Here is a 12675-nt window from a genome sequence, read left to right as displayed (position 1 = left end):
CGTGTGCTGGATCAAATTAGTGGGGTAACCCTGCGTGTGCTGAATCAAATTAGCGTTGTAACCCTGCGTGTGCTTGATCAGATTAGTGGGGTTACCCTGACATGTACTGAATCAGATTAGTGGGGTAACCCTTGGAATGCTGGATCAGATTGTAAAATCCTGTATGTGCTGGATCAGATCATTATGTAACCCTGAGAGTGCTGGAGTAGATTGATGTAATCCTATATGTGTTGAATAAAATTTGCAGTGTAACTCTTTGTGTAATGGTTCAAATGTGCATGATCAGATTATAGGTGTAATTCTGTATCTGCTGGATCAGATATGCATATAACCCTTTGTTTGCTGAATCAGATTTTTGTATAAATGTGTGCTGGATTAGATTAGTGTAACCCTGTGCATGCTGGATCAGATTTGCATTGTAGCCTTATAAATGCTGGATCAGATTTTGGTGTAACCTTTATAAATGCTGGATCAGATTTTGGTGTAACCCTGTGTGTGCTGGATCAGATATACACTGTATCCTTTTTTTAAATAAATACTATCACCTATTTTATAAAATACAGGTCAGAAATCGGACAAATCCAAATGCCTACCTACAGTGTCTTTCCTTTCCGGAAATAATTTGTTATTTAGTTGCCTTTGAGCTTCCTAAAAGAGTGGCCATCCATAATTATATGCCCTCCTTTGCACTACCTCTCCACTTCTGGCCATTTCTAGGGACCGTATGTGCTGCCCCAGCATGGATCACATTGATCCAGCAGATAACCTGGGGGCCATTAGCAGCCGCAGGCAATGGCAGGGCCACAGGTAGAATCCCTGGCAGGGGAAAGGAACAACATGGAGATGTCCAGGATTATCTGTCCATCTCATCTTGTTACAGGAAGAGCTTTGATTGCCTGGATGCTTTGTTTCCAATGTCTATAATTACACACAAATCGGTACAATCTGTTATTGCAGATAATGTTGGATCAATGTGTATATTGCAACAAGTTGTGGCTTGTTGTATTATAGAACAGAACCAATGATCACCTTGCTGCGCTGCCCATACCGGTCCATGTAGCCCCAAAAACTAAAAGACCCCTTGGCTTGTAGACGCTGCTACTCCTCACCATAGATAGCCATGTGAATGAATGCCAAGGCATAGGTCATGTGATTTCTACAAAGACGAATGTCCCAGATTGTCCTGATCACATGACTATGCCATGTCAAGCTGTTTTTGAGATCCCTTATTGGTAACTTTACAGATTGGAAAACTCTTACCTTTACATTTGACTTCAGTTTCTGGTCTTTGTTTGCAACTAGACTGGAACATGTGTAGGAAAAGAAGCTGCCATAGATAGTTCCTTTCCTATGGGTACTTATGGCTCCTGGTCCAACTAAACCCTCCATAGCACAGTTCATTCTAATAAGCTTTGCAGACCTAAAGACCTATAAATCTGCCCTTTAGCCTTCTCTCTAGTCTTGCACTGTTGTGCTGGGTCCTCTCCTGTACTAGGATTGCTTACTTTGATTGCACTGCACACTGTGAGCTTCTCGTTATGTGCATTAGAAGCTGCAACAAATTAGAACATAACTTTTTTTTCTACTTAAAGCTCCTCCAGTCCCCTCAAACCCCTTGCTACCCACCAGACTGTGCCTGGCCCGCACCTTTCATTCATTAGATTTCCATCTTTTCAATCATAGAGGGTCAGTATCATGTAGGCTGTGCTCATGTAGGCTGTGCTGCAGCTCCCAGGATATTATATGTAATGAGAACTATTTCATTAGCATGGCGATGTGTCCTCTCCTCCTCCTGGGTCATTGTCTGTGTCTGCCTGTCATCTGCAACCCCTATTTAATGTACAGCGCTGCGTAATATGTTGGTGCTATATAAATAATTATATGGGGGCGGGGGGGGCTAGGAGAAAGCAGATCAAACTTTCTCTGCCTTATAATAATGAACCAGGATCTGCTTATTGCTTCTCAGCCCCCATTGTGAATAAACAGCCCTCATCTCTTTTCTTCAGAGAACTTCTTTAATCCATCAATGTGCCACAAAGAACCCAAATCTGTTGCTTTGCTTGGTAATATAATCCCAGTTTGTCACTAGAGGAGCTTACAATCTAATTCTCCAATTGGGCCCTTTTGAAGTGGACTGTGAAATTCATATCCTTGCTGAACTAATCATATCACATTTCTCGTTTTCTTGGAACTTCTGTGATGATGAAGCTCTTGGGTTTAATACAAGTTTAAATGGCTCCATGTTCATGCATTTCTGGGCTCCGGTGAAAAGTAAAGCAGACGGAGTGTTGAGGTGCGAGCTTCCAGCTGGAACGCTTCTCCACCTCCAGAGGGATTGCACTGGTTTGGCAGGCGTTGCAGATGTGCTGTACGTTGTATTGTTTGTTTATAGCACAAAGTCTATCTATCTCCTACAGATGTCCGTCTGAGCGCGGTCAGGCCTGGTTCTTCTGATCCCATGAGCGTTCCCTGAATGTCCTCCATGAGCTCCTTGGTAATCAGTCTTTGTGGGCATTTGCTAATCACTGGAAAAGTGTTGCCAAATTAAAACCTCATTTGTGCTGCCATTCTTTATGATGATAAAGTACATTTCAGGCAACAAGCGAAGAAAGACTGAGGACTGCTAATCCAGAAAATGCTTCTAAAGTTCACTCTGTTTACCCTAGAATGAGTTTTGTACTACAGCTCCAACAGAAACTTTTGATATTCTCTATATCTTCTACACTTGTGATTTTTTATCCGGATGAATACTACTATTAGAATAACCCAAAAATCAGGACCTTTTAATTAAGATTGCTACTCCCATTATCTACTACTCCATGATCTGAACCTGTTAGGATCTCTAAAAAAAACCTTATCACTTTTTCAATTCAGTCTCTACCCTCCCCTGAGGAAGCTAATCGACGGAGCGTGTCGGGTAAAAGGGACAACCTAATGTTTTGAATATGTATATGAATATGTATTCTGAGATTTATTGTACAGCACTCAATATGTAATCCATTCTTCACTCGTATTCACATGCTGATTGTTAGTTTTGTTCAGCTAAAGCTACGTACACACTTCCAATTATTATCATTGGTAAACGAACGACGAACGATCGCTTAGCACCGATCCTGTACATACAGATAACGACACGATCGTTCGCAGATATTGTACACACGATAGATGCGATCGTTTGAACGATACAGGAAGTGACGTGCACCACAGGAAGTGAGCGAACATTCGTTCACTGCGCATGCTCAGACCATGGACGATCAATGAACGACCGTACACACGATAGATGGTCAACGATCGTCGTCCAATCCGATCCGCCGGTCCGGTCGTTCATTTCCAACGACTATCCTCGTTCGTCGGCGTCGTTAGTTACTTATTTTACGTACGATTTTTGCCCAACCGATCGTTCGTCATTCGTTCGTCGTTCATTTCCAACGATAAAAATTGGAAGTGTGTACGCAGCTTTAGGATGCTAAAACGCTACGTTCCTAACTTCATTTCACTCCAATTTGTTTATACGCATTTAAGGCTTGGCAACCATCACTAAAGAATGGAAAAGGTACACTTTGGAGTTTCCCTACCAGCCATTGTAATTGGTTTCAGTTGGATTGGTGCAGTGTTTCTCAGATAGAAGCCTCTTGAGTTAGTTATTATCCCTTTCTTACAATTGCAAGTGCTTTGAACCCGAAAACCTCATATATATGGAGGCTTTTCCTGCAACTTCCCTAATGCTTCAGGACACTGACCTTAAAAAATATGAAATAATGTCAGATCTGCCTTTTGCAAGGCATAGTGGCTCAGTGCTTAGCACTCTGGACTTTGCAGCGCTGGGTCCCAGGTTCGAATCCCGTCCATGATGCTATCTGCATGGAGTTTGCAGATACATGGAGGTTCTCTCCGTGTTTGTGTGCGTTTCCTCTGGGTACTCCGGTTTCCTCCCACATCCCAAAAACATGCAGTGAGGCTAATTGGCTTCCCCTCAAAATTGACATTAGACTATAAATATGACATATGAATATGGTAGGGACATTAGATTGTGAGCTCCTTTGAGGGACAGCTAGTGACATGACTATGGACTGTAAAGCGCTGCATAATATGTTGGCCCTATATAAAGATTAGGTTATAATAATAAGGCCAATAATTTCATCAACTTCCCAAAGATTATAATAGCATTTAACATATGTTGGACATGTCATTTTCCTGTAAAAGGCTTTGATGTAGACATCCAAAAAGAATGGAAGTGCTGCTGGGCATCGCCGTCTTGGATGTGATTCTGCAGTAGACTTAGCCATCACTCTAATGACTTTACATAGCATCCAGGGTCTGGGCCAGCACAGACAGTTATTAGGCACTGAGGAGAAGGCATAGGGCGTGCAAGAAGGTACAGGTCTATACTAGGGTACTAGTAGTCAAATTTGCTAGCAAGTTCCAAGGCACATTGCAGATCCATAAAAACAAAATGGTCAAGAAAAAGTTGCACGTAACTATTTACAATACTTTGCTTGTTTTTATTTTGATGACTCCTTAAAAAGACCCTGCTGCTATGCCAGAAAAAGCATGACGGGGTCTCTTTAATATAGTCCGACAGTATCATAACCAATTTCTGGGTTTGTCCCAGTGCAAATGCCCAATGGCTCCACTTCTAATGGGCACACTAACTTGTTCTCTGGAAATGATATTCCCTGATAAATCATTATACTACACATGGTATACAAGGCTCTTCCAGTCAATGACGTGTCACCTGGCAGCGATTACACGCTTCTTTTCTATCTAGTAACTTGTGATGTGAATAGCAGTCCTCCATATCCTCCGTTTTATGGCGTATTCATTCCCTGCACAGGATCGTGGCAGCCGTAAGAAGGAATACCTTCTACTAGAATAGTTTCCTTGTCTGCTGAAGTTATTAACTTTCCCAGAAAGATATTTGGAAGAAACATTTCCATCCTTCACCTCCAAAATCCTTCCTGGTTTTTGTCACACTTGGTACGGCTGAGTGCAAGAATATAAAGAAGGGCTCTGCGCCAACAGGTCATTCATGTCTGCATTTCAAGAAAATGGACAGGTTTTATTTTTAATGGCTCGGAACTATTGTTTGATATGGACGAAGGATCATGGCTACATGGGAACCGGGGGTTACTTGTGGGAAATGGTTAAGATATCTGTACTGTCCGATCATCTCTGGAATTTTAAACAGGGGATAGAATTGTTGGAGGGGGGGGGGGTTAAAGTAAACTGTACTTTCATGTTTGGTGGTTTTACCTTAGAAGAATGTTTTATTCTGAACTTCTGGCACAAAAACTTTAATTTAAATGTATTCCTCAGTAAGCCCAAGGAATATGATTCACTCTGTGAGCACCAAATGCCTTAGCAGTCTTAGTTATTTCCCTGCAAAATGTAGCAGTGATATCATCACCGTGCTGCTCTTTGTCTGTGACACCTACAATAATTTTCAACAGGGGTCCCCCCCAAATTCTGTAATCAATCAATAGGAAAAATGCTTCTTCCATTGGTTGCCAGTGGAAAGAATGCCCCCCCTCCCATACATTAGTGCCACCTTTACAGATGGTTTAATACTGGGGTGTCAAACTCAAATACACAGAGGGCCAAAATTAAAAACTTAGACAAAGTCGCAGGCCAACCTTGAAATTTTATTGAAAAAAATTGAGGAAGTTTTTCCTTCCCATTAGATATAAACACTTTTCATATGGAAACAAAGAGGTTTTGCTTCACATTCAATCTGGACCAAGCTTATATTAGAAAAAGGGGCATACAATTTTTTTCAATTTTATTTAAGAAAAAATCTTATGCCTCTTTCTCTATTTGTAGCCTTCTGAGTTAAATTTCAATGGTAACTTTTTGCACAGGCTAACAATATTAATAACATTATTCTTCTATGAAAATCCAGCCATTCAAGTCCATGCCTTTGGAGTAGCAAGGAAAAGTACAGCTGAGGGGGAGTGCTGGAAATGCCAGACACGGCCAATGCAAAGCTAAATCTTATAAGTGGCCCGCTGCTAAAACCCCTCTTCACTGAAATAGCGCCGCTACTAAAATTCTCATTATTTACGTCTATAAAACCAATGTTATACATTTTTATACAAATGTATAAAACCAACCAATTTAGGTCTATAGTCCAATGCGGGGCCACGCATAGGCAGAGAGCCTGCCAGTCTATAGTCCCGAGTGATGCCGAGAATTGTAGTAGCGGCGCTATTTCAATGCAGCGGCGGGCCAGCTGCAGTTCATATTTAGAATTCCTTTGGGGGCCAAAAAAAGGACATTGGGGGCCAGATTTGACCCCTGGGCCAGAGTTCGACACCCCTGGTTTAAGGTCCTTGGTTACATGCAGCTGGCTCTGCCAAGTAATGTTGGCCCCAAAACTAAGCAGGCATTATCTCATGGTGAGGGGCAATCAGCCAAAGCTCAGGGAACCCCTGGAAACTTTTTGGAGGAGTCCTACGAAACCCCACAGATCCTTAATTGAGAATGGCTGATCTATGCATAGAGAGGAGCTGTAGGAGATACTCAATGGGTCCACCGACTACAGGCAACTTGTAGAAAACTACAGGAGGGGTCAGATCCAAGACTTATCACCCTGCAGAAGGCAATAGTAGTAGTGACTGGTCTTTATTACCGGAAACTCCTGCACAAAGGCAAAGTGTTATACTTTGTTGCTGTACAGATTTGGAAAAATTTAGCAGATTAAATTAGATTCAAGAATACACACACCTATTGTATAGATCAGTGTTTCTCAACCTAGGTTCCATGGAATCCTATGGTTCCTGCACAGATTGCTAGTTCAATGAGCAATTTGGTGTTCAAAAGTCACCAATGATCTTTTTTGGGCTATCTGTAAGGTTGACCTTCCCATTGACCACCATGCCAATGTACTGTCAGCTGTGCATGCTGGTATTATTGTCATTGGTTCCCTAAAACGAGAAAAGTAATTCATGAGTTCCCCCATGTTAAAAAGATCAGGAAAGACTAATCTAGACAATATTTGCTTTTCCAGGAGTTCAGAGTTATATCCGTTCTGCTTCTTCTGTGTCTCCCACTCCCTCTGGGAAACTATATTATCATCAGCTCGAGATCGCTGTTCATTGTTGCAGACTTGTAATTTCCTGTATCTCCCACATGCCCGTTGGATTATAAACAAGCCTCCGTGCCCTATTATGTGTCTGTATCTGAGCAATTCTTTTTACAAACTTGGCTGCAGCTTCCTCCGATTGCTCATCACTGCCCAAGAATCACAAATAGCTAATGACCTTTGTAACTTTGTTGCATGGCCTTGGCTATTCTGATTGTCATTTGACAAAGAATCAATAAGAAGTGTAAAATGGAATGGAAATGCAACAAGGCTCCCCATTGCTTGGGGTAGTAAAGTCTTTCAAGATATAAAGTAAACGTATTTTTAATGTGCCCAACCTATTTCAAGCTTTTTTTTGTCTTCTAGGTGTCCTCTCGCTCCCTCCATACTTCAGCCCCTACAAAGACAATTCGGTTGCCAGAGATGACACCACAGACGCATATACGCACCTTGAACTGCGCACTTTGGAGCAATCCCTCCTCGCCACATGTGTAGGCAGCATCTCGGAGCTGAGTGAGTATGGCTAAATAATACTGGTAATATGAAGCAGTGGTCGGCAACCTTTTAGACCTCATTGACCACTAAATCCACAAAATCTTGACTGCTCATGTGCGGGAAGCCATGTTGTGTCACTCAAAGGGGAAGAAACTTCCCCCCGAGTGACGTCATGATGCCAGAACTCGCTGACTCTCCCATGGCACGCTCAGACCTGCTTGCTAAACATCCTGGGGGAACAGTAGTGGACACAACAAAAATTGGGGGACAGAGCCGCGGACCACCAAAATTTCCCGCGGACGACTGGTTGCCGACTTCTGATATAAAGCATTTTAAAGAGATGTGGTGTTAAAGTGGCCATACAAAGTAAAGTTTGGATTGTTCATAATTTTTCAATACATTTACATAAATTATTTATGACTGATCAAAATAATTATGGCTGGGTTGGGTAAACTTGAAAACCAGAGGCTGACTATCAGTGGTCAGCTTTAGAAAGCTTACCATTTGCACCAAACAATGGCAGCTTTGGACTGTTGTCGTCATATTAGTACTTATCACTCTAGAACAAAACCAACATTTAAATAAAAAGTCCATTGTAGGTCATTTCTGGAGGGATTCAGCTTTTATCACTGTGTCCTCATTGGGAGGATTCTTTGATTCTGGTGTCCATTGTTAACTGGCCAATATGTAGTGGAATTTCCAAAATTTTAGGTGGTCACCAGAACAGTGGCAGAGAGCAAGTCTAAGATGGGATGTCTCTCAATTTAACAAGTTTTTCTTCCCCTCTGAAAGTGTAGGGACACAGGTGACCCACGTTCCCTCCAAATAAACAGGAGGACAGGAGCTTTAACCTATTCCAAATATATTCAATATGCAAACAAAAAGTTTTGAGGTCGGGCCTTCTCTTTAAGGTCTACACCAAGATGTCATCCTTCCCTCTCGTATGTAGCTATAGGGTTCTCCACACTACAGAACCACACTGGTTTATGTTACGATCAAACGGGAATGGGACATGCTTCTGTGTGATATCTTATTTCTGTTGTCCCGATGCAGAAGGGTTAGTGTGTGTTTTCTCCATATAAGTTCCCGCAGAATTACCAGGTAAAAATAAAGTTTTCATGGTTTGAAGAAAAAAACGCAAATGCAGCCACCAAATCCAAACACTGTTAATCTACAATATACCATATATTTTTTTGTTTTAGTGTTTAGATAGACTGTTCAGATGAGCTCAGGTACATTCACAGATACAGTACAGTACATCTAGAAAAGTGTTTCTCAACCGAGGTTCCTCCAGAGCTTGCTTGAGCAATGACCAATTTTTGGCTCTCAGGTCTATTTAACTGGCACCAATGGTCTTTGGTTCTCTGTTATGGTGAAATTATTCTATGTGACTAGCAATGTAAGCTGCATTCTTCCCACTAATGTACTGATGTGCTGTGGAAATAACCATTATAGGAGTTCCCTGCAGACCAGGTATTTCAAGGGGTTCCACCATGTTAAAAAGGTTCAGAAATACTGATCTAGAATGTTGTGTAAATCTAAATTCATAGATAACAATAAGGTAATTCTTTAATTCCATCTTTCCACCTGTAGGTGACCTGGTATCCCGTGCCATGCATCACATGCAATGTCTGAACACTTTAAGGCCCGGCATGAGCCCCGTACGCCAAACCCGCCACCCCCAGCAACACATCACCTGGTCTCCAGACTCCCTGCACACACTGTACTACTTTTTACGTTGCTCTCAAATGGAATCCATGGAGAACCCCAACCTGGACCCACCCAGAATGGCACTTTACAATGAGCGGTAAGGACACCAGAAAAATGTGTGCTAACCCACAGCAACAGCGTGTCCACAGTTCATGTCAAAGTAGAAGTGTGTTGCTGTGTGAGAAAGCTCATGTTAAGGTCTTTAAATCCATAGTGTTTATAGCATATTCTTGGGGTCCATTTAAAACAGGGCTCCCCATGGCTTTAATAAGGTTTTTTGAGATATAAAAAAAAAACATGGAGGTGTGCAACTTCTTGGGGCTGCAGGGGGAGACAAGTCAATATTGGGCCTGGAACTCCAGGCTAGTGAGCACATGATATGCACCCTGAGCGGTACCTTTTGGAAACGATTGGACCTGCCCATCCAAATATCTTCTCAATGGTTGGACCAAACCTTCACATCCAACCATTATCTGTATAAGACTTTTTACTACTAATTCTTACATATGTTGGCAGACCAAAACCCTGACAGTAAATAATCCGCAGGTATAAAATGCAAGGATCCTTTAGGGTTTAATTTGCAACACCAGAATTTCCTGGGAGGTTGAATTAGTTGGAGATTAGGAAATTGTAAGCGTGCTTTCTGGTTCCACTCTAAAGATTTGCAGGTCATAGGGGAACATGTGTGTTATTACACCAAGGAGGCAAACATGGGATTCCCAGGATTCTTGGAAATCCCCACCAAGTCCAATTGGTTGTTTAGGATGGGGACGCGTCATTGCTTTTTGTATCATATCGTTAAATAAGAACCTGTACGTGTTTCTTTCTATTTGGATAGAATTTCTTTGTAACTCCATCTCTTGTGACACGTGCTCCATCCAGCTGCAGAAACATCTCCCCTAAAGAGTTCAAATGGGGACGTTAGCCAAGCCCCCTACCTTGTTGCCACCCCGTCCCAGATTACACAATGTGAAACATAGCAGACCCCTCTCATCTGCTGTGTCCCCAAACTGCTTCCATGTGTTCCTGTGAAATCAATATCATCCTCACCTAATAAAGAACAGCTACAAGCACACTCCCTTTGTACCTCACAGGGGGACCGTATGTTCAGCAGGACACACCATTCCATATTAATCACGTGTAGTTATACCGGATTAACAGCTAATGGATGCTGATGGCAGATAGAGATAAATCGAAGCATCTACAATGCTGTTTTGGATTGATAATGGCTTGGTATCAACACAGATGGAGTTTCTTTGCTGCCTCCAACATCTGCTATCATTTGTTCTGAATCTGTTATTATTTTAGGACAATTGATAATGAAACTTGTTTCCTTTATTTTATTTTTTTTTTACCTACCACTACATGTTAATACTGATGCATAGGCTGCGCTCTTGGCGATGTCACTGGTCTCTTGTGAATGAATAGGTTGCACTCTCATTGAGGTCACTGGCCTCTCATACATAAGTAATATGTATTCCCTTTTAGGTCATTGTTTCTTGTGCATGGATAGGCTGCACTTTCAATGATGTCATTGGCTCTTCATGAATTGATAGGTTTCATTGCCATTGAGGACACTGGTCTCTATTGCATGGATATGCTGCATTCTCCTTGAGGTCATTGGTCTCAGTTGCATAACTAGGCTGCATTCCTATTGAGGTCACTGGTCTCTGGTGCATGCATAGGCTACATTCTCATTGAGGTCACTGGTTTCTGTTGCATGGATAGGCGGCATTCTCATTGAGGTCACCGATCTCTGTTGCATGGATAGCTTGCATTTTCATTGTGGTCACTGGTCTCTGGTTTATGAATAGGCTGCATTCTCATTGAGGTCACTGGTCTCGGTTGCATGCATTGGCTTGCATTTTCATTGTGGTCACTGGTTTCTATTAAATGGATAGGCTGCATTCCCAGGGCTTTCACTTATTTCTCATGAATGAATAAGCTGTAATCTCAGTGACTCAATCGGGACCAGTTTGGAAAGATCCAACGCATTTCAGAGGTCCAAAGATCTATTGTCAAATTTTAAATATGATAAAAAAAAGTTTAGTATCCTTCTTGGTGTGGTGTTCTACTGTTCTACTGAAATTGGCTCAGGAAGCCCTTACATGACCTGTGCAGAATTATCCCGGATTTCTAGTGTCATCTGTTAATCTTTAATAATGTATCAGCTGAATTCTCATGTCACTGGTATGCCATTGGTATTTCGGTGATGTCACTGGTTTTTAATGAATGGATAGGTTGTATTCTTGGTGGTGTCAGTGATGTCTCATGGATGGATAGGCTGGACTTTTGCCAATCTCTCTGCACCCTAGTGATTGCATAGACTGCATTTTTGAAGCTGTCACTCCTGTGCATGGACTTTCTGTTGTCACCTCTTTTATGATAAACTTGCCTTATAGTCACATAGGATAGCCTTCATAATAACTACATTATCATTTCTTCTTCTACCCCCATTATTTTACAGTCCCCAAAAGAACCACAAATGTTCTGAAACACTGTGTTTCTATTCCTTTAAATCCTAGAATTTCTTGACATATTTTTGAGCTGTAAATTTTCCTTTTAAAACTGTCCCTGGAATTCCTATGCAGTTACCGCACAGAGAGCTTTGCTTGAATTACACAAGGGCAGAGCAATTAAAGAAAAGCATGAAGTGTAGCACAGTTAAGACGATTGCCAAACGGCCCAAATACCATTCGGCAGGAGGTAGCTGTGGGTCTCTCCTGGAGTCTGCTATACAAATCTAAAAAATGTGTTTTGTTATCAGACCCGGCTGAAGGGTACAGGGGTACGGTAGATCACTGTCATAATGGGATTTTGTCAGCAAGTTTATGAGTTGGCATAAAACTCTACTGACATTTCCTTGTAAGTGGTCTCTTAGGCTCCTGAGAATAAACTCAGCTGTAGGATGGAGGACGGGATCCGGCTACAGTGCCAGTGGATACAAAGAGCTTGTAGATTGGGAAAGATTGCAGTATATGGCTTGTACATTCTATGGCTTGTAGCAACATTTCCCTTACAAAAACTTCTTTTTTTTTCCTTAAAGGTGATCCACCCAAAGCAAACATTTTATTATTGGATGCTAATTGTCAAGTTACATAATAAACTCCTTTAAAATGCAGCTTGGGGTCTATTTATAAATGTAATTTTTTTTTTTTGCAATTGGTCCAATTAGCAAAAAGTATGAATGAGAACAAGTTGATTTTGTACATTTTCGAATTGAATAAGAAGAAAGAAGGGGGTTGGAGGCTGGATTAATTTAGAACAATAATTATGTATTGTTCAAATTATTTTATACATAATTATCACAGTCAGAAAAATATCACTATTCCCATTGTACTGTCACGGGATTGGAATATTTGTACTAGACAAATGCATCCCTAACAAGT

General features: G+C 41.5%; 1 protein-coding gene across 1 annotated transcript in view; it reads left to right on the top strand.

Moving 5' to 3' along the window:
• Positions 1-12675, top strand: part of ABTB2 (ankyrin repeat and BTB domain containing 2) — a gene marked incomplete in the record, with an annotated part of 88116 nt that overhangs the window by 50933 nt on the left and 24508 nt on the right. The window contains 2 exon segments of the mRNA XM_072422108.1: positions 7448-7594; positions 9170-9383. Coding sequence (XP_072278209.1) covers positions 7448-7594; positions 9170-9383 — 361 coding nt within the window.

This window comes from Pyxicephalus adspersus, chromosome 9 (genome assembly GCF_032062135.1).
Source record: "Pyxicephalus adspersus chromosome 9, UCB_Pads_2.0, whole genome shotgun sequence".
Lineage (NCBI taxonomy): Eukaryota > Metazoa > Chordata > Amphibia > Anura > Pyxicephalidae > Pyxicephalus > Pyxicephalus adspersus.
Note: the sequence above shows the minus strand (reverse complement) of the source record. Positions and strands in the feature narration are given on the sequence as shown.